The sequence below is a fragment of the Microcaecilia unicolor genome, chromosome 7 (genome assembly GCF_901765095.1).
Source record: "Microcaecilia unicolor chromosome 7, aMicUni1.1, whole genome shotgun sequence".
NCBI classification, from domain to species: domain Eukaryota; kingdom Metazoa; phylum Chordata; class Amphibia; order Gymnophiona; family Siphonopidae; genus Microcaecilia; species Microcaecilia unicolor.
In genome coordinates, this window is record NC_044037.1 from 29,450,825 (window position 1) to 29,473,641 (window position 22,817).

A 22,817-nucleotide genomic window follows, 5' to 3' on the forward strand; every position below is an offset into this window, starting at 1 on the left:
TGGGAATCGAACTCAGTTCCTCAGTTCCCCAGGACCAAAGTCCACCAACCTAACCACTAGGCCACTCCTCCATTCCATATTCTCTTTTGAAGATGAATATGAAATGTTTCATACAGATACAATAGTGAGCTCTTGGTCCATGCTCCCAGCTCAGTTATACATTTCCCGGCTGCCTCTGTGTTCCCATTTAGGTTGTGGAGGCACTGAGGACCCGTTTGATAACAGATGATCACAAATGAATACTCTTGTATTATGCTGTCGGACAAAAGTTAGCATTTTGAGGAAACTTTTATTACAGGTAGCCTAAACAGATAAGTCACCTATTTCCAGCCTAATTTATAACAATAAAGTAGTAGAGGCACATTGGCAGAGAATACATCTAGACTATGCACACTTATGGCTGTTCACACACAAAGTACCTGCATTTGCAAGTAGTTGCCAGATGGTGAAAATTTTTCCAGCCCAATTTGTGGCCAAAAGTAGCACAAAAAATAACAATATTATTATTAAGATTAATATAAGGTTGATATGGATATTGTAATAACCATCATAATCAGCAGTATAACCATCATAATCAACAGCATAATCATAATATTATTAATAATATTTTCAAACGATCTTCATTTGTCTTTTTCATAAAAAGTAGACTTTAACATTAATTTGTGTAAGCACTTAGCAGTCCACAACAAGTAAAGTCAGAAACAACATAGTTTATACCTAATTGTGCAACCACCCTTAGGATTCACCTTTTGGGTTTAAAAAGCAAAACCATGTGCATATAAGGACTGGATAAACAAATTAAAACAAAGTTCAAAGCAAATGCCCTTAATATGTAATGCATGGTAGCATTAATGGAATATTCATATAGCAAGGAGCCTGAACCAACAGATTGTTTTTCCACTGAACATAAGAAGGAAGCCCTTCCCTCATTATTCAATCTCTCTGTAAAATAGTAATTAAACAAAAAAAAAAGTCCAAGTGCATTTTTGTAATATATCACAGTGATGATTGTAAATCATTGTGTCATTTGGAGGGGCTGGTTATAGGGAATCCCTGTATTCGTGTAGAGATGTTTTCACCTAGTAAAGGGCCATCAAAACAGACACGTTATGAGAATTAGGTGCTTAACAATCAGACTTACTATTTATAAGTACAATTTTTTTAAAAAAGCATTAATTTAGGTTCAAACCTGGGAGCTTTAACTTTTTTTTTTCCTCCCCCCTGTGCCTTCATCAAAAGATGGCATATGAGAACTTGCTCCTGTATTTGCATGCAGTGGAGGAAGTGCCAGTGGCGTTCCTGGGGGGGGGGGGGGGGGTGGGTGCGGTCCGCCCTGGGTGCATGCTGCTGGGGGGGTGCTGCGCGCCTGTCTGCTCCGCTTGTTCTGTGCTCCTTCTGCTCCGGAACAGGTTACTTCCTGTTCGGGGCAGAGGGAGCATGGAACGAGCGAGGCAGACAGGCACGCGGCACCCTCCCAGCAGGTAAAAATGCACCCGGGGGGTGGAGGGGTGTCCTTTCGCGGGGGGGGGAGGTGGCCTTTCGCTGGGGGGTGGGGGGTCGTGCTGCACCGGAGGGGGGGTGGCCTTTCGCCGGGGGTGGGGCACTGCACCGGGGGGGGGGGGCGCATCAGCGATCCACCCCGGGTGTCAGCCACCCTAGGAACGCCACTGGGAAGTGCATGCTAATGCATCTCTTGCATATTCATTGTGGATATCCTGAAAACCCAACTGGCTGAACGGTCCCTGAGAACTAGGTTGAAAACCACTGCTTTATAGAATACATGCCTATAATGCAGGCCAGTGGTTCCCAAACCTGATCCTGAAGGTATCCCAGACAGTCAGGTTTTCAGGATATCCACAATGAATATTCCATGAGATAGATCTGCATGAGGTGGAGGCAGTGCATGCAAATCTCTCTCTCGTGAAAATTCATTGTGGATATCCTGAAAACCTGACTGTCTGGGATACCTTCAGGATCAGGTTTGGGAACCACTGATGGTAGGTACTAACACTTAAATATTTATTTATTTATTTATTTATTTATCAAGCTAATAACCACTAGAGTTAATCAGGTTACATAGGAAAACACATAAGTCATAAAAATCACATATACATTTGAAACTTACTACACTAAGGGGCTCATTTTCAAAGCACTTAGACGTTAAAAAGTTCCATAGGTTACTATGTAACTTTCTAAGTCTAGGTGCTTTGAAAATACACCTCCACATAATACAGGCTCATTCATGTATCTGCCACATGTATGAAGAAGCTTCCCAAGACAAATGTTTTTCACTGTTTCTGTGCCTGCATATAATAAATGGTATACCATTTGGTTTGGGTTATATATCAAATCCGTGACCCTTTACCCCCTTTAAGCCAGCTGGAGGAAATGCTCACACCTAAAAGCTGGAGATACAAGTGTAACTTTTAATATTCTGTGTTAGGTGTGTAAGTGTGATCCCCTCCCCCTGCCCCACCCAGACTCTGCCTAGGTGTAGGCCTTCCTGTAAAATACATGCTATGCAAGATCCACGTGTATTTACAGAACAGCGGGTAGGCAGAATTTTGGTATCTGTTTACATAGTGCGTTTTTTTTCTAGCGAAAAATGTGCCGGTACTCAAATGCTAGGCCACCCTTCAGGGGTAGGGTGATCACTGAGGGACCCACCCCACAATAGCCAGGCCCCCTGCAACCAATCACAGAACCTATGACAAGGCAGCATTGGTGAGTAGAGCCTGAGCTCTTTCATTAAAACTTGGGGTCCATGACTCAATTTTAGCAGACAATTAAAAAGGTGCCGGTACTCAGTACCCCCAAGTACCCCCTCAAAAAAGCCTTTATGTAAACACTTATGTGCATATTTTCCTTAACGCCTAAATGTTAACATTCACTTTATAGAACTGCACCCAATTTTATAACATGGTATCTAGGTTAACAGGGCAGGAAGGCTCCTGTGTTTTGTTTTGTTTTTTGCCTAATTCATAAGCACCTATGTGACACTAATTCTGCAGAAATCACACCTAGGTTAAAGGTGCAGATGTTACACCTGCTTGGGAGCATGTGTAAATTGTTAGCATGTACTTTCTACATGTACACATACAGTTTACAGAATACACGCTAAAGCATGACTCCACTCTAGCTCTGTCCCCAAGCACGCACCGGCTTGAACTGAGAATACGTTTAGATATGACCTAATATTATAAAAGCTCTTTTCCGGCCATCTTAATTGTGCTTAAAGATTTCTTAGATTTTAGATTCCCCTTTTAATAAAGTAGAGAGATGTGGTAACGTGTTAGTCCACTTTTAAAGGTATTCAATAGAAATAGAATAAAATAAAACAGAGAAAAGAAAATAAGATGATACCTTTTTTATTGGACTAACTTAATACATTTTTTTGATTAGCTTTCGAAGGTGGCCCTTCTTCGTCAGATCAGAAATAAGCAAAGACGAAGGGCTACCCTTGAAAGCTAATCAAAAATGTATTAAGTTAGTCAAAGTAGCCCTCCATTGCCCCAGGTAAAAAGAATGTGAGCCCACTGGGAACAGAGAAAGTACCTGTATATAAATATATAAACCGCTTTGGTTATACCACAGAAAACCGGTAGATCTAATCCATGACACTCTTACATTTTATAATCATATTAGCCGTTGAGCCCGTTAAAACGGGCTATTGGGTCGCCGCCGCCGGCCCGTCTCTTCGCTATTCAACTTACATCTCCGGAGCAGGCAGATCAGCTGAGCTCCCGTCGGCCTTCCTTCTCTGCCTGTGTCCCGCCCTCGTGTGACGTAACATCGGCGAGGGCGGGACACAGGCAGGGAAGGAAGGCCAACGGCAGCTCAGCTGATCTGCCTGCTCCAGAGATGTAAGTTGAATAACGAAGAGACGGGCCGGGTGGAGGGGTTGCGGCGGCGGCGACTCCGGGGGGGGGGGGGGGTACCAGTGGCGGCGACCTCAGGGGGGGAGGGGGAGCGGTGGCTACCTCGGCGGTTCCCTCCCCTTTGCGCAGTTTCCCTCTCTGTCCCACCCCCCCACCCCCGTCATCACGTATTGACGCGGGGGCGGGACAGAGAAAGAAGTCTACTGCGCATTTGCGAGTGAGTACGGTCACTCGCCCATTTATATGTTTGATTTCCTCATCAAATGCACTATGGTGACACAAGTCCCTTATTGACTGAGATTTGACACGACGTCTCCAGTGTAGTTCTTGCACCATTAAGAGTTAATGTGGTAATAGAAACTGCCTGTTCTCCTTCCCCAGAGCTTCTGCAAATCATCTCAGCATTGCACCTAAGCCTTGTCGGACAGGCAACTTCAGTTCAAATCTCTTGTACCACAGTAGCAGAGTAAAAGCCACAAGTCAGTTCGTGATGACATCTTAGCCAAAACAATTGCTTTCATTACAAATCATCTCCCATTCCTCCAGCTCTGAGCACTGTCCTCGTATCAACTGCCAAAAACTGTGAGCATGTGGAATGTTTGGAAATGGATTGCATTCCCCTGGGTGGAATGGTGGTACTATAACTGATCGAGATCACAGTTATCTGTTAAATTTCATCTGGATGCGGCACTGCTTGATTTAGCAAGAGTCTGCTTTTGACAAGAAGCCAGACTTTAGATTTGGAGTGGCAAACGAATGGTGTGGTTATTCAGCGTTGGCAGGAATTTCAGAATCTCAGGCCTCCGGCCTCTAGAAATTGGAATCTGCCTGACCTGTGAAGAGCTCAGAGGTTGCTGTTTTCCACAAGGAGGTTTAATGACAGGAGATCTCCTATCTGGCCCATTATCTAGGCTGAAGGCAGCGGGGGGGGGGGGGGGGGGGGGGGGGGGGTGAAGCAAACGCTATTGAAAACAATAGCAAACTTGTGAGGTTTTTAGCTTTGTTAAAACTTCCTTGGTTTTGCATTCTCTCTGTTAGGAGGAGATGGGGGGAGGGTTGGGGAGTTTTTGAGGGGTCTGTGAGGGAGGAGGGTTAATATTTTTGTTAGTGCTCCAGAGCTTGCTTTGTTGTTTGCAATGCCGTATTGTGGATTTCAGGGCTGTGCTATATGCCTTTTATTTAGCATCTAGCATATAATAACATTCATTCCTTTCTGTCTGATGTGATTAGACTCCAACTGGCCGATGCAAAGCGATTTAATTGGGCAGGAAAGACTAAGGAGGCTAGGGCATTTCAGCTTGGAGAAGAGACGGCTGAGGGGAGACGTGATAGAGGCATTTAAAATAATGAGTGGAGTGGAACAGGTGGATGTGAAGCGTCTGTTCACGCTTTCCAAAAATACTAGGACTAGGGGGCATGCGATGAAACTACAGTGTAGTAAATTTAAACAAATCGGAGAAAACTTTCTTCACCCAACGCATAATTAAACTCTGGAATTCGTTGCCGGAGAACGTGGTGAAGGCGGTTAGCTTGGCAGAGTTTAAAAAGGGGTTAGACGGTTTCCTAATGGGCAAGTCCATAAACCGCTACTAAATGGACTTGGGAAAAAAATCCACAATTCCGGGAATAACATGTATAGAATGTTTGTACGTTTGGGAAGCTCGCCAGGTGCCCTTGGCCTGGATTGGCCGCTGTTGTGGACAGGATGTTGGTTGGTCTTTTCCCAGCGTGGCACTACTTAACTTATGTAGGAAAGGCTTTTGCCCAGTTAAATTGCTTGTGGTGCGGGCTGAATATTGACCGGCATGTTTCCGTCTTTTTCTCTCTCCGTGACTCTGCTCATTTTCTTGCACACACAGCCTCCTGGAAGCCCTTCACTGCTTCAGTTGCTGCTCTGACAGTTTTTGTTTTTTATTTATTTATTTGAAAGCTTTCCATATGTAGTTCCTCCGTGTACTTCCCTATGCTGCACAAGCCAGCATGTTTTCAAAATATAACTGAGATATAATAACAATGTACAATGGCAACATAGATGCAGCACCAAGAGGGCCGCTGCTGGGGGAAGTGGCTTCAGCTTTTTGATGTCATGCCATCTCCTGTCATTAAACCTCCTTGATTTTTCCATCCTAAGGTCTGAGGACAGGGTCATATATACTTCCAACTGGAAGATGACAAAGGAAAATATGTGCTTTTAATTTAAAGTGATGTTACTGATTTGACCGTCCATAAATATGGGCTTGCCTAACCCAAATTACACATCTTTTGAGTAAACTATTCTAATTAGTTTAAAGTGAAACAGAGCATTTACCCCTCCCCTCCCCGATTCAGAAAAGAACCATTGCCATGAGCCCTGAGATCTGTTCTTGGGACATGTTGAGAAAAACAGTGATGCCCAGGGCAAATCTGGAAACAGTTATATTCTTGTTTATTGTTTTTATGGACAACAAGTATTTCCTGCGACCCATGTGATGAAGTGTTTTGCTTTAGTAGTATCTAGGGTATGTTTGCAAGATTATACGGATGTATTCTTGAGGCTGTGTGGCTTTGAATCATTTTGTGGCTGGGAATGATCATACTTGTGGCTTGGGATGTTTCTGTACTCGCAGTCACACTGAGCATGCTTCACAATGCTGACTGTTTCATCCACATGGCCTAAGAATAGCTTTGTGATTAGAACAATGGGTTGAGAACCAGGGAGATCAGATTTCAAATCCTGCTTGGTGCTCCTTGGGCAAGTCAGGTTGTTTGTGTTGCTTCTGGTACCTTCTTGAACTATACAAGTTATTTTAGGGCAGAAATCTTTACCTGCACAGCTTGTTTTAAACAAACAAGATTGTAAGCTGTGTGCCAGATTTTGTTTTTGTGGCTTTTAGAATTGTATGTGGCTTTTTATGTGTACTATAGTTTTGTTTTTGTTTTTTTAAATCATGCTTACAATCGTATATATCGCCAGTTTCTACATAGTGACAAGAGAAATGACAAATCAAAGTCACAAGGAAAATTTTCAATCAACCACAAAAGAAAGTAATCTTTTGTCCTCAGTAAAGCTAGTGCACTTTTTCTAGTGAAAAAGGTGCCGGTACTCAAATGCTAGGTCACCCTTCAGGGGTGGGACTAATCACTGAGGGGATCCTCCCCACAATAGCCAGGCCCCCTGCAACCAGTCACAGAACCTATGACAAGGCAGAATTGGTGTGTAGAGCCTGAGCTCTTTCATTAAAACTTAGGGACCATGGGTCAATTTTAGCAGCCAATGGAAAAGGTGCCAGTACTCAGTACCCCCAAGTACCCCCTCAAAAAAAGCCCTGAGTAAAGCTAATAGATCCAAGCATCAAAGAAAAAGAAAAACATATATATACAACTGCTGTAGTTTTTAAAATCTTGTGTAGCAAAATTTTATCTGTAGTTTTAAATTGGCTTTATATGTAATTAATTAAAAATAAAAAGTGGAGTGGCCTAGTGGTTAGGGTGGTGGACTTTGGTCCTGGGGAACTGAGGAACTGAGTTGGATTCCCACTTCAGGCACAGGCAGCTCCTTGTGACTCTGGGCAAGTCACTTAACCCTCCATTGCCCCATGTAAGCCGCATTGAGCCTGCCATGAGTGGGAAAGTGCAGGGTACAAATGTAACAAAAATAAAATAGATACTATTGGAGATTCTACATGGAATGTTGCTACTATTGAGATTCTGTTGCTACTATTGGACATTCTACATGGAATGTTGGTATTCCACTAGCAACATTCCATGTAGAAGGCTGCGCAGGCTTCTGTTTCTGTGAGTCTGATGTCCTGCACGTACGTGCAGGACGTCAGACTCACAGAAGCAGAAGCCTGCGCGGCCACGTTGGTGATCTACAAGGGCCGACTTCTACATGGAATGTTGCTAGTGGAATAGCAACATTCCATGTAGAATCTCAAATAGTAGCAACAGTGGAGGAGTGGCCTAGTGGTTAGGGTGGTGGACCTTGATCCTGGGGAACTGAGGAACTGAGTTCAATTCCCGGCACAGGCAGCTCCTTGTGACTGTGGGCAAGTCAGTTAACCCTCCATTGCCCCATGTAAGCCGCATTGAGCCTGCCATGAGTGGGAAAGCACGGGGTACAAATGTAACAAAACAAACAAAAAAAATTTTAAACCAAATTTGTGGCAGCCCAAGGTACTGTTTTGGTACGTACGTGACCTTCTGGTGTAACTTTTTAACAAGGGGCCTTCACCAAGTCTAAATCCAGCCCTAGCTGTACTGAGCTAAAAAGCTGCAAATTATTAAATTATATTGTTACACAGACTGGAGGAAATGGCGTTCTGAAGAAATTCTGCTGCCTTTGAGGGAGAGACCTAAAAAAAAACCTGCTTCTTATGGGGAGCAGTGGGGGTTGGGGGCTGGATAAATTGTGCTTTATCTGGCCCTGAAGAAACATTGCCTTTTTTTTTTATAAACCAGAAGATACTTCTTATGGCAAATAGTCACACTTGAACAAATCCTGCCGCTCTCCCTCCTCTGAAGGAGAAAAAGGGGGTTGTAGAAATCCTGCAGCTGCTTTCAAAGGCTGGCACTGTGATTGTGGAAAAAATTCTACCTTAGAAATATATTTTAATAGTAGGTTAGAATTTAGAAAGTATGACCACTTTTTGAATGTGTAATACTTCACTCTTTAACTGTAGAGAACAGTGTTAAGTGGCCTAGGGACCTTTAAGAAAGAAAAAAACATTTATATCTTTGGGAGCAATTTATAACTCCAATATATTAGGGGTAATCTGATGGTCAAGGGGTGAAGGAGTATCACAGAGGCTATAAATTATGTGTGTATATAGTCATTAGTAAACTAACCTATGCTCCTGTAACCATGAATCTTCCTTTGATCCTTTTGTGTTCAAGATGCCAAATTCCCTATATAAGGAGCTGGATTTTTCCTAGAATTCAGAGCATATCTTGTCTGCCATTAAGACTTGTATGTTCTCATGTATTGATATATCCATAAACAATTGTTAAACTGAGCACAGGCTAGTTTTTTTTTTTTTTTTAATTTACAGTTCTACATGAGCAGTGGCATTAGTAATTTTGAAAACTGTGTATGGAAACGGAGTTATTCATGTAATTATACCACCTTTCTGTGGTACAACCAAAGTGGTTTATATTTATTACTAGCCGTTAAGCCCGTAACAACGGGCTAGTTTTTTGTTTTCCTATGCCCCTCCCCCCCCAGCGCCTGTTTCCCTCAGTTCCGCTCCCTCCTTCCCTCCTCCTCTGATTTCCACGCCCATGTCCAAGCCCTCCTCCCTATTGGGCTGTACTGCTGGTGGAGGCGGGGCTTGGACTTCTACACTCTCAGCGTTCCGACTCTACTGCGCATTTGCAGGTGAAGTCAGTCACTTGCCTTTATATGTTTGATATACGGGTATATGTGTTTGGACCTGGGACAATGGAGGGTACTGAAGCTGGACAGTGCTGTATCACTGAAATAGAAAAGCAAGCTGGATGATTTTTGTGAGCGTAAAGTGTAATGGGATTGGATTATATCACCCTTCTGTGCAACAGTCAAAGTGGTTTACATTTGTTATAGGCAGGTACTTTTTCTGTCCCCAGTGGGCTCACAATCTAAGACTCTGCAACTGGGGCAATACCCAGTCACAAGGAGCCGCAGTGGGACTTGAACCCAGTTCCCCAGGTTCTCAGCCTAGTGCACGGACCGTTAGGCTCCTCCTCCGCTGACTATATCTCTGTTTTTTCTACAGTCCTGCATCGCTGCCTGAAAAAAATAATTTTGTGACTTATTTTAAGATTGGTTGGATTGATACAAAGTCTGTGCCTACCTACAGAGTTTACACTAATTTTCACAGTGAAATGCATACTTTCACTTTGAAACTTGCATTTAAAAAAAAACAACTCCCTGCACCAATTCCTAGGTGTGATGTAGGCATTATTTCAAAGGAAAGGTCTCTGTGCATCCTTTTGAAAATGGAAATGCTTGCACACGTTCCATTCCCTGCCCTTGGAATCCTGTCTCCCTACCGCTGTTAAAAGTAGCTATGTGGACAGTTTTTTCTAAAAGCCCATTTCAGCAGGTAAAAAAGTATGATGTTACCCATGGACATGCTTTTGAAGTTGCCCTCTTAGATTCTCATGAGTGTGTTGTTTCTTATTCCTTCTGCTGAGTTCTTTGTCTTTACTTTTCAGAACCAAAGGGAATATGGGGAACAAAGCCCGGTCCCATGACAGTGTGTTCATTTCAGAACCTGCCTTGGAAAATGAAGCTGGTGACAGGTTATCTCAGGAGAATATTACAGGGAATGTGAAAGCTTTGCAGGTGAGGATTAGCAGTAGGTGGTCTGGTCTCTTCAGCCCTTCCAGCAGCTTCAGAAATTAAACATTAGCCGCCCTTTTTTTTTTAAATAAGCATTTGGAAGGTGAGTTATCTAATTCTAGGCCTGATGTATTTTGGAGACTAGATAGGCTTCCTGTTTTTTTTTGTTCCTGATAAGAGATATTTGATGAATCTCACTCGCCTTGATCCCCAAGGAAAACATAAATGTAACATAGAATAAACAGTCTAGCCTCCACCAAAATAAATAATTCAAAAGCAGAAAAATGTCACATCCACACAAAACCACATCTCGGGTTTCTTGAATATCTGTTCTCTGGGGCTTCCCATTTAGGCCTCTGGAAGCACTGGGGTCCTCTTCGCCTGGAAAACAATTTATCAGCTTTCTGATTGCTGCCCAGTGTGAATCCTGGCCGGTCTCCTTGTTTTATGGGGATATGAGGCAAACACCTCCCAAACTCAATAGACTGTCTTGTCCTTCCTGGAACTCTTTCAGCCTGTCTCTAAACAGTGGCTCCTCCTCGGATTCCAGAAATAGCCGCCTTCTTTCTCTTCCCAGAGTGAAAGCATAGCCCATCCTGAACCCCCAGTACCTTGGAGTTTAGATAACAGCAGCCCCCTTACAGCCTCACCAGCTCCCTGGATGATGCCAATTGCTTTTGATAACTTGAATCACCCTTACACTACACCATGGGCGTAGTTTGACAGTTTCATTTGGGGGGGGGGGGGACAAAGGGTGGGGTGTGTGTCTCTCCCGCCGCCCCTGGCCCGGAGTCTTCCAGTGGGGCCCGGTATCACCCTCCCTCATCTTCCAATCCCCCGAGCCGCTGGCAACCTCAGCAAAAGCATCACGCACACTGCCTCGGAGGCCCTTCTCTCTCCTACAGCTTCCTGCCTGCACGGGAACAGGAAGTTGAAGGAGAAAGGCTTCCGGGGGCAGGTCTAAAGCAGCGTGCGTGGTGCTTTCTCGCAGAGGCTGCTGGTGGCTCGGGGATTGGAGGATGGGGGGTGGCAGCTCGTTTGGGGGGGCACTGCCCCCCCTCGCCCCCCCCCCAAACTACGCCCATGCACTCCACCTTCACTCTTGGAGATGCAGCTTCAAATGTGGGGAAACTCCTTAACCTAGAAACTTCCCCATTTCAACAAATACACATTATATTCTTAGTAGAATTATAGGGGCCTCTACATCAGGGGTGTAGACAGACCTGATATTTTTTTTTTGGGGGGGGGGCAGAGTTAACATGGGGGGGGGGGTACTAGGCATATAGGCGTGTGTAGTGCTTGGTATACTCCTAAATAATGCCTTACAGTGCACTTGACAACAGATTTCTAAGTAAAAAGTCTGTCCTGCATCAACATAAACCACGTGCAAACTTATGGAAGCCTTGGAAACACTAACTTTTTAAAATGAAGTTGCATTATCCCATAACTTAAACTTTACCATTATAGTAGACTTAAGTTTGGTCAACCTTTCAAAACACAACACAGTATCCTGAAAAATAATTACTGCAGTGGCCCATGTCCCTCAACTTTACTTTGGAGGGGGACATATTTGATATCCTGTCACGTGCTCCTTTTCATTGCTGTCATAATTAATTCTTCCTCAGCTTCAGTTAAAGCAGAACATCCGAGTTGGATCCCCTCCTCAAGTCATAACGAGTGGAAAATCTGAAGACATAGGCACAGTTTCTGAGGATGATGGATTGCCCAGGAGCCCTCCTGAGATCTCCACTCTTCAGGAAATCCTTACGTGTACATTGAACAAGGTGTGTGGAGCATGTGTTTGTGGCTCTGTGAGATGAATGGGATGCTTACTTCTTAGATATTTCTTCTGCTAGAACAATATTGCTCAGGCTGGTCTTGGAAGAGCTCGTTAGCCATTCTGATTTTCAGCATATCAACAGAAGTGATGAGCCAGAAGTCAATTTATGGGTGGGCCAACAGGTAGATTGGGGTAGATATATATTTCCTCTCCTGCTCTTCCCCCCTGGTGCCCTCCCAAATTTCAAACACCTGAGCTGGCTGAAGACATTGGAAACCTGCCAAAGTTGCAAACCTTTGACAAAAACCAGGATGCCAGCACCCTGCACATGCTCAGTTCTTCAACATGAACTGAACATACATTGTTGCAGTTTTCATTGGTGGTTTGCAGCTTTGTTGGTGCCTTCAGCTGGAAGGTTTGGGGATCTCCGCCGGCTGCACCATTGGTGCGTCACTGTTGGGTGGGTCTGAAGTGAAAGTGGATGAGCCCAAGCCCCCTGTGGCTACGTAAACATACTGCCTCTACTACGTGCAAATCCATCTCATGAATATTCATCATGGATGTCCTGAAAACCAGACTGGCTAGGGGGACACTCCAGGATTGCTTTGAAAAACCCTGCAATAGAGGAAACACACTGTAGCATAACTTACCCTGACCACCAAAATAACTCACTCGTACCAATAAGATGCAACAACCAACCTTAAGTAGTAAATCTGCTGTCATGCATGCCTTCTCTTCTCTTTGCTGTTTTCTCCGTGATCCTGCACCCTGTCCAGTTCATTCTGTGAGTAAGCAGAGTGACTTGCTAATGCACTGCTCTGTCCTCGCGTTTGCTGTTATTATGATCTCTCTGATATCTAAACACTTTCCTCTGTGTACTGACCCATAAACGCAATTCTGAAACATACCGACCTGCATTTATAAGGCTCAAACAATTGGCATGCTACATTTCCGCATAAATATCCACCTTGTGTTAGATAACCTCTTTCATATGTTCTTGGAAACACCGACCTTTGCATTTTTTTTCCACATTTTTTTCTATTTCTTAATTTAGTGATGCCACAAATGGATTATTCTATTTTCTAATTATGTGTAATCATGTAGCAGAACATGAGGTTTTAGCGAAAGTATAGCTCAGAGATGTGTCCAAGCTGGACTAGAAAATAGAAAAAAAAATAATCAAAATACAGGGGGCTGAATACATTCCGATGAAGCCGAGGGGTAGCAACAATATCAGAATATGGTTATGAAAACTCTCGTTCTGATACCGCCCGTTAGTTCTGTGCCATATCATGGGCCACAAGGCAGCTTCCAGTGGAGCTCATTCAGGGGCCCTTTTTACTAAGCTGCGTTGGCACCTACCTGCGTCTAACGTGCACCAAATTAGAGTTAACCACCCAGTTACCGCGTGACCCTTGTGGTAATTTCAATTTTGGTGCACGTCCGCTACACGTGTCTGAAAAATATATATATTTTTTATTTATGCTTTTAAGTTTTACAAAGATACAACAGTCTTTGAAGGAAATACACCAAGTTTGTAAAGAACAAATCAGAAAATTTTTTTTTTTAACAAAGAAATAGTTCTACTTGGTTATTTAGTCCACAATTAGAAGGTTCCTTGAATATACATTCCAAAGGAAGTTGGATTATAGAGGTAATAGTTATAGGTAAACTATAGGTAGTCATTCCCTATTTTAACATCTAAACAGCTAAACATTTGGAACTTCACCGATAATTCCCTGAGCATTCAAAAAACTTTGCAATTGGAGAGGTTCAAAAAACACACATTTCTTATCTTTGAGGCAAAGAATACATTTACATGGAAATCGTAGTTGGAAACGGACATTCAATGCTAAAGCCTCTTGTCTCATTCCAAGGAAATTTTTTCTCCTTTCCTGAGTCCATTTGGAAATATCAGGAAACATCAATACTTTCCCTCCTAAAAAAATAGGCTGGGCTTTTTGGAAATATAATCTCAATAATGCTTCCTTGTCCTGTAGAAACACAAAAGAGACCAAAAGTGTAGCTCTAGTTTTTACTTCTTCCTCAGATTGCTCTATTAAAGTACAGATATCTAAATTGTCCAGTGAAACTTCCTGTTGAGGCTGATCTTCACGTTTCTCTTGATTTTTTTTTTTTTTTGCTGATTCAGCACAGTTGTCCTATATTTTTGAACAGGTGGAAAAGAGTGTTCTGAATATTTAAAATTCTCTTTTAGGAATCTTTGGAACATGTCCTTTGGTGAAGTAAATCTTGAATAAGGAAAATTTAATATTTGTAGATTTAAGTTTCTCATTGCATTCTCTATATTTTCTGTCTTACTACTACTACTACTATTTAGCATTTCTATAGCGCTACAAGGCATACGCAGCGCTGCACAAACATAGAAGAAAGACAGTCCCTGCTCAAAGAGCTATGTAATAAAAGTAAGCCAAGTATAGGACAATCAAGCCATTGTGACATCACTGATGAGGTTGGCTCTTATTGGTGGCCTGAGGCATTATGACATCACAATATTAGGTCTGGTTACAAGAGACTACTACTATTTAGCATTTCTATAGCGCTACAAGGCATACGCAGCACTGCACAAACATAGAAGAAAGACAGTCCCTGCTCAAAGAGCTTACAATCTAATAGACAAAAAATAAAGTACGCAAATCAAATCAATTAATGTGTACAGGAAGGAGGAGAGGAGGGTAGGTGGAGGCGAGTGGTTACAAGTGGTTACGAGTCAAAAGCAATGTTAAAGAGGTGGGCTTTCAGTCTAGATTTAAAGGTGGCCAAGGATGGGGCAAGACGTAGGGGCTCAGGAAGTTTATTCCAGGCGTAGGGTGCAGCGAGACAGAAGGCGCGAAGTCTGGAGTTGGCAGTAGTGGAGAAGGGACAGATAAGAAGGATTTATCCATGGAGCGGAGTGCACGGGAAGGGGTGTAGGGAAGGACGAGTGTGGAGAGATACTGGGGAGCAGTAGAGTGAATACATTTATAGGTTAGTAGAAGAAGTTTGAACAGGATGCGAAAACGGATAGGGAGCCAGTGAAGGGTCTTACAATGCAATAACAGTCTATCTCCAGCAAACTGGGCTTGATTCTCTTGAAGTTTAAGCACTTCAGTTTCCAACGTATTTTGTTTAGTGGAAATAGTTTCAATTATATTCTTAGTCTCTCTTGTTTGCACAGAATTATTTAAGGAAACTGAGACAAAAGAAGAACAAACCTTGTGCAGGGTTTCGATGGCAGTCCAAATCGTTTCCAGCGATATTTCTTGTTTGTGGTCTTATCAATGGTTGAATCGCTGAGGCACATAAATCAATTTCATGTTGAGTATAAGTTGTGGAAATAGGCTCTCCCGTTGCCTCCTTCGACGCCATAAGCGAAATACGGCCGATGGTGCACGCCTTCAGATGGTAAATCACTCAACACCGCCAGAGAAGAAGCTCGCCTCCCCTTTGAGACTTTGTCTGAATATAGTCTCGGTACTGCCGCTTCGACTGGTTGTGGAAGTGGAGGGGTAGCTGATCCCGCCGGGCTAAGCAAAGATTCACTTCCTAATCCAGGACTCTTCCTAGCCCCGGAAGCTGAGACGCCCGCATTCGGGGTAGAGACCATAAGGCTGTAATGGAGGTTTGAGGAACGAGTGGCGATTCAAGCTTCGGGAGGGTGGGTCCCTTCAGCTTTCCCTTCAGCATTCTGAATATTTTTTGAAAGAATTATTAAATCCGTGGAAAAGCACTACTTGCAGCCGACCTATATCGTCACCATCTTGGAACCTCCCCCTGAAAAATATTTTGTATTTTCTGATGCGCGGCATCTACGTGCGTCAAGTGGAATTTGACACGTGTAGACCATTACCGCCCGGGTTACCGTGTGACACCTTACCGCTAGGTCAGTGGCTTGCGGTAAGGTCTCAGAGCCAAAATGGAACCACGGCAATTTTCATTTTGCCGCACGTCCACTTTCAGCAAAAATTTTTAAAAGGCATTTTTTGTAGGTGCGCTAAAAAAAATAATTTGTGCGCCCACAACATGCGTTTACACTACCGCAGGCCATTTTTCAGCGCACCTTAGTAAAAGGACCCCTCGGGTGGTATATGTCCCATCAAAAAAAAGGGTGTTGCTTGCTGGATCTCGCTCCAGACTATTATTGCACCATAAAACACATTCCATCTGACTTCATCAAGGTCACATTCCAAAGTTGTTGCCTGCAAAAAGCATGTTCAAGTTCCTTTAATGCAGCTGATCAGAATCCCATGTAGTTAAGAAGACAGGCTGCCTGCTCCGGCCAGTCCTGGGACCTCTACTGTGTCCAGTCTCCTGATGTAACTTAAAGTTTTCCTCGTAGGCAGGACACAGCAGAGGCAGCCTGTGTTAAATCATTGCCTGCCACAGCTACTGCACCTGAGCCACAACATTGGCACTGCTGCCTAGCCGACACCAACTGGTGCCTATTTGACAAAAGTCCGCTTCCCCTGACGTCAAAACCAGGCTAGCTCTCTGGTCTCTATGCCAGAACCCACCAGCAAGTTTTCATCAAGTTTAATGGAAATGAACGAAAACCCTGTTAAGAGTGTAGAATTGTGTTCCCTTTGACAAATGATCTGAATAATTTTGAGTGTGAAGATGGACCAAACGAGTGATTGAAGACAAACAAAACCAAAACATTTTGCTGCACATCCCTAGTACACATGCATTCAAAATGAAGACATTTCATTGTAAGACTATTTTAATTTCAGAAAGAATTTTTATAAATATTAAGGCCTAGATGACATTGATTTAATAAAAGTTCTCTGAAATGAAACACAGCAGGGCTAGATTTAAGATGTAGCACCCTAAGCAAAACTAGAGAAGGGAGTGATGTGGATGGGGACAATTCCCCCCCAAAGAGATGGGACTAGAGGCTGACCAAATTTCAGTTTTGGTTTCAGATTCGGCACCGAAACTGGACTGAAACCAGGTTCGGGTTTTGCCCGAAACTTCCTGTGCATTTTCAGCTGAAACCTGAAACTCACTCCTCTCGTCCACTACCCTGTCTAATTTCGGTCACAGATCCTGGTTGTGGTTGGACTCTAGATGGGGACAGAACAGTCCTACAGAAAATTCGATCGGGGTCCTCGTCAGTCTGGCTACGTGGCATCTTTAAAATGTGATGTTCTAGACAGTTGTTTATTCCTAAATCCAGGCCTGAAAACAGAGTGCATTACTGGCAAGCAGCTTGGTGTAAAGAAACCCACTTTCATAAATCCTCATGCCCTGATGTAAAGAGAACTGTCAAGGGCCTTTTAAAGGATCCTGTTGAAGAGGAGAAGGTAATGCGCTCTGTGGAACATCCTATCGGAGAAGAATTTAAAATGAATCTGATTATGAAATGAGAGAGAGATGTACGGCCCCCAAAGTTCAAACGCAATTGACTGACTGGAAGGTGAATGACTTCCCAATAGTTCTCAGGCATGAAAATAAAGGAGCTAATTCTGCATTACACTTTCCAGCTAATTTCGAGATGCCAGGAAGTGGCAGATGCTTAAACTCAGGCAGGAGCTTGTCTGCTGAAGCTATTATTTGATTAAACCCAACTCGGTGCCAAAATGCAAGACAGCCAACAGACAGTAAAATCATTCAAACGAAAAATGAAGAGTTTAACAGGCAGCACGCTGAAGGGAATTTTCAACGTTTTATTGGTGGCAAGAAATGAAGCCCTCTCTGTAAACATTTCATATCTTTACAGTTCATAAAACATGTTGCAGCCATATTTGAGTACCAAACAGAGGTCCTTTTACTGAGCTGTGACAAAACACGGGCCTTTGTGTGGTTTTCCCGCAGCAGTAAAATGGCCAATTTTCCATTTTTTTTGTATTAATGACCATATGCTAATGTTACTCTTACTGTGCAGCCATTAAAAAAAAAATTACCATGTGAGCACTTACTGACATCAATTTTGTAGGCGGCAAGGACTTACGTGGTAATCTTGCACTAACCAGTTAGTACATGGTAATGTAGCCATGCTAACTGATCAGTGCTAGAATGCCTTCACTCAACCCCCCCCCCCCCACCTGACATGCCCCCTGCAAAAAAATGTTTTTTTTAAATATTTTTTAGTGCATGGTTAATATGCGTACATTTTGGAATTACCGCAGGACACTTGAGGGCATCTCATGGTGCACCACATTAAGCTGTGTTAGCACCTAACACAGCTTAGTAAAAGGACCTCTCCTGCTGAGTTTTTTACACTAATAATAAAAATAAATATAAGTCGGATATTAGCCAGGAGAATGCTCCGGGGGGGGGGGAGAGTACTGACTGAAGGAGGTGGAGGACTGAGAGAAGTAGGAAGGTAGAGGACTTAGAGCCCTGTTTAGTGCATGCTAAAATTTAGCACACTCTTAACTGTGTAACCACCCATAGGAATATGATGGGCATCTACACGGTTAGCACACACTAATTTTTAGCACTTGTAAAAATGCTAGTGAATACCAGAGACGAGAGACGCGGAGATGGGTGGGAAAGGCAAGCAAATCGGTAGAGAACACGAGAGATAAAGAGAGAAATATGATTGAACACAGACTTGTATCAGGCAGTATAGACTGCTTAAGACTTTATGTTCATCTTAAAATGATTTGTTGGAAAGACCAGAGGGTGTAATCTTAAGTGAAATGTGGAAGCATGCCTTCTCCTGCGTAGATCCTGTTTTTGTGGTATAAACTTTCCTAATGACTTGAGGAATAGTAACATAGTAGATGACGGCAGAGAGAGATCTGCACGGCCCGTCCAGTCTGCCCAACAAGATATGTGCTACTTTTTGAGTATACCTGACCTTGATTTGTATCTGCCATTTTCAGGGCACAGACTGTAGAAGTCTTGCCCAGCACTAGCCCCGCCTCCCACCACCAGCTCTGCCACCCAATCTCCGCTAACCTTCTGAGGATCCCTTCCTTCTGAACAGGATTCCTTTGTTTATGCCACACATTTTTTAATTTCGTTACTGTTTTCATCTCCACCACCTCCCGCGGGAGGGCATTCCAAGTATCCACTACTCTCTCTGGTTATGGAATATGATGGCTGGTAAGGATGGGGTTGATAAAGTACAAATGAATACGATTGGGTAGGTTGGGTTTGTATTGTTTCACTCGAGAGGAGAATGAGCAGTACGTAAACATCCAAATAATCATAAACTGGTTAACTCTTTTGTTGTATGGCCTCTCACTAACTTGCACAAACATTAAGCCAAATAAACCAAAACATAAGAGGGGAAAAAAAAAACCCAGTTCAGAACAAGTCTGTCAGTTGCTCGATCTTAAAATGGCATGGTCCAATCATTGGTCAAAGAAAAAACTCCAGTGATAAAAATATTTATGGCTTCATAATTCAACTTTACATTTCATAATTTGTGAAAAAATCAAAACACAAAAAATATTTTGCAGATTGGGAAATCAAACAACCCAAGAAAATGTCAAAAGAAATATATATATATAATATATAGATACCCACCCTTATAGTATAATGTTGAAAGTCTCTTCTACAAATTTCAATATATAATATCTACTTAATCATGTGTTGAAACTGTCAATCACACGTTCAATCTGTCATCTGCAAGAGTAGAATCATGTGTGCATGTTTATGGTTTTAATTATGTATGTTGTGTTAGCCGCTTAGGTTTAAGTGGGGTATAAGTTCTAAAAATAAATATCAAAAGTCTCGACAGGATCCCCATTTCACTGGGGCTACCTCAGGGGAACTTCTGAACTTCTTGCTATGGCCAGGCACTGGCATTTAATATCCGAGTCGGCACAGCTACCCAGAAAATAATCAGACACTAGCCATTATTCAGACTCGGATAGCTTGTTCAGTGTCCTAACTTGATGCACTCACCTGGTTAACAGACTAAATAGTGGTGCTAACTGGATAAATCCCAACTCCCAGTGAGGCACTACCAGGCCAGCACCATGGCAGTCAGAGGAAATATTCAATGACACTGCCCAGTTTCAAGTTTAATAGGTTTGATATACCACCCTTAGAGCATTCTTCAGAGCCGTTTATACAATTTTAAAAACTACAATTTATTATAGTAGGAATAGAAATACATTATAGGAAAGACATGAGAGAGAGATTGAGATTAAAAAATAATATTAAAAAAATATATATACACATACCCAAAAGCCGAGATCCCGGGCCAGCCTGCAAAGCACGAAGGCTAAAGATACAGCGTTTATAGTGAATAGTTCAAGGGTTATAGGCATTGCTAAATAGAAACGTTCAAGCCATAACATAGTTGGAAGTGTGTTCCAGAGCACGGGACCTGATACACTAAAGATTCTGGTACGAATGAAATTGGGAATAAGGAGACGTCAGAGAACGTGGAATGCCTGTGTAGTGCACTTCATGGACCGATGACAGCAGCTTAAATGAAATTCTATGAGACAGGGAGCCGAAGTTAAATGCCACAGAACCTTCTTCAGATGCCCAGTCTGGTTTAATCAGACAGGAGCCTCTCCTGCCTTGTTAAACGCTTTTGAATATCGGACCCAGTGAATACACAGCCTTGTGGCATGATGCCACTAGGAAAACGGTCTTGGGAATCATGGTCTTCCTCCTGATCCGTGGTAAAAGCCCATCTCCGTGGGGACCAAATCTATTGTGTGCACAGAAGAAAACCCAAACCACAAAATGAAGGGTGGGGGCCATCGGACAAGAAAGAACACAGTCATGGTTTTAGAATGAATCAAGACCAATGTCTTTCATGTTTAGCCTCTCTTCTCAGTCCTAAGTACTCATTTCCTTGCTTTATATATCACTTTACTGTCTGGGAGTGTTTTCAGAGACTAGCTGGGGGAATTTAAGGCTTTAGACAATTCTTTTTTTAAAAATTCTTGTTCTCTCACACAGCTAATGCTTCTCGTATTTTATCATTTCTTGATTTTTTTTTTTTTTAATCCCACAGTCCTCCAACCCCGTTCAGCGCCACAGCTCTTTGAGTTTAGGTGGGACAGACACTGAAGATGAACAGGTAAACGTTTCTTCATTCCCCTTTTGAGTGAGAAGCAACAAAATCAGGATTTATGAACCAGCTTCCCCAGGAGTTCAGAGAAGTTGGTTTTACTTGCTAAAAGCTGGTAGAAAGTAACAGCACATCTTAGGTTTTCATTGATTTATCTTTATTTAAAGATAAATCAATGAAAATGGTAAATGAGGATCTGTTATGCTAAATTACAATATAACCTACTTTGAGATAGAAGTTTCAAGTCTTTATTTTCCGATTCTTGGCTTTGTGTGTATAAAGAGGAGCTATATTCCTTCCTCAGCAGAGCAGGGGCGTAGCTACATGGGGGCATGGGCCCCCACAGATTGCGCCCTGGCCCCCTCTACATTTGACTCCCGCCATCGCCGCCCGCCCCCCACCGCATCATGTATCTTGTTTGCTGGCGGGGGTTCCAAAACCCCGCTAGCCGAAGAGTTTTCTTCAGCGCTGGTCAACTCCGGTGCCTTCGTTGTGGGATCATCCTGTTTCTGACGCCTTACGTCCTGCACGGGGCTACATGCATGGTGCAGGACATAAGGCGTCAGAAACAGATGATCCCACAACGAAGGCGCCGGAGTCGACCGCCGCTGAAGAAATCTTTTTGGCTGGCGGGGATTGGGGACCCCTGCCAGCAAACAAGGTACCTGATGCGGCGGCGGCAAGAGGGGGAGGCGGCTAAACAGTGCCCCCCACCTCGGGCTCTGGCCTCCCCCCTCCCGCCGAGGTCTGGCTACGCCCCTGCAGCAGAGCAGCAAAGTGCTGCTGATCTTACCAGAGATCCATGCTTCTGTGAACCGGTGGGTCTTCTTAGAAGGGAAGTTATCAACATGGCTGCAGTTAAGAGATGTTATTTTACAGTTAACCCCAGTTAATAGTAACTAGGTCTCATTGCATAAAATGGGGCCTGTGCTAAAATAGTGGTAAATATTACATCTTAACAGTAGCCAACGTTGATACATTTCCCCCTTAGTGTGAAGAGTTTTCAGTCTCTGGTACCCAGAGCCGATATTGTCATGGACTTGATATACCACTTTTCTGTGGTTTACATATGCTATGCAGTTCCTTTCTACTACTACTACTACTACTACTACTACTATTTAGCATTTCTATAGCGCTACAAGGCGTACGCAGCGCTGCACAAACATAGAAGAAAGACAGTCCCTGCTCAAAGAGCTTACAATCTAATAGACAAAAAATAAAGTAATCAAATCAATTAATGTGTACAGGAAGGAGGAGAGGAGGGTAGGTGGAGGCGAGTGGTTACAAGTGGTTACGAGTCAAAAGCAATGTTAAAGAGGTGGGCTTTCAGTCTAGATTTAAAGGTGGCCAAGGATGGGGCAAGACGTAGGGGCTCAGGAAGTTTATTCCAGGCGTAGGGTGCAGCGAGACAGAAGGCGCGAAGTCTGGAGTTGGCAGTAGTGGAGAAAGGAACAGATAAGAAGGATTTATCCATGGAGCGGAGTGCACGGGAAGGGGTGTAGGGATGGACGAGTGTGGAGAGATACTGGGGAGCAGCAGAGTGAGTACATTTATAGGTTAGTAGAAGAAGTTTGATCAGGATGCGAAAACGGATAGGGAGCCAGTGAAGGGTCTTGAGGAGAGGGGTAGTATGAGTAAAGCGACCCTGGCGGAAGATGAGACGGGCAGCAGAGTTTTGAACCGACTGGAGAGGGGAGAGGTAACTAAGTGGGAGGCCAGCAAGAAGCAGATTGCAGTAGTCTAAGCGAGAGGTGACAAGGGTGTGGATGAGGGTTTTGGTAGAGTGCTCGGAAAGAAAGGGGCGGATTTTACTGATGTTGTAAAGAAAGAAACGACAGGTCTTGGCAATCTGCTGGATATGAGCAGAGAAGG

General features: G+C 43.3%; 1 protein-coding gene across 1 annotated transcript in view; it reads left to right on the forward strand.

Annotated features, from left to right (window-relative positions):
* The window catches only part of KIAA1210 (KIAA1210 ortholog), a 95,945-nt gene that overhangs the window by 45,114 nt on the left and 28,014 nt on the right, over positions 1-22,817 (forward strand). Inside the window, exons 4-6 of the mRNA XM_030209842.1 lie at positions 10,053-10,182; positions 11,805-11,963; positions 20,889-20,954. Coding sequence (XP_030065702.1) covers positions 10,053-10,182; positions 11,805-11,963; positions 20,889-20,954 — 355 coding nt within the window. The remainder of the gene's footprint in view (positions 1-10,052; positions 10,183-11,804; positions 11,964-20,888; positions 20,955-22,817) is intronic.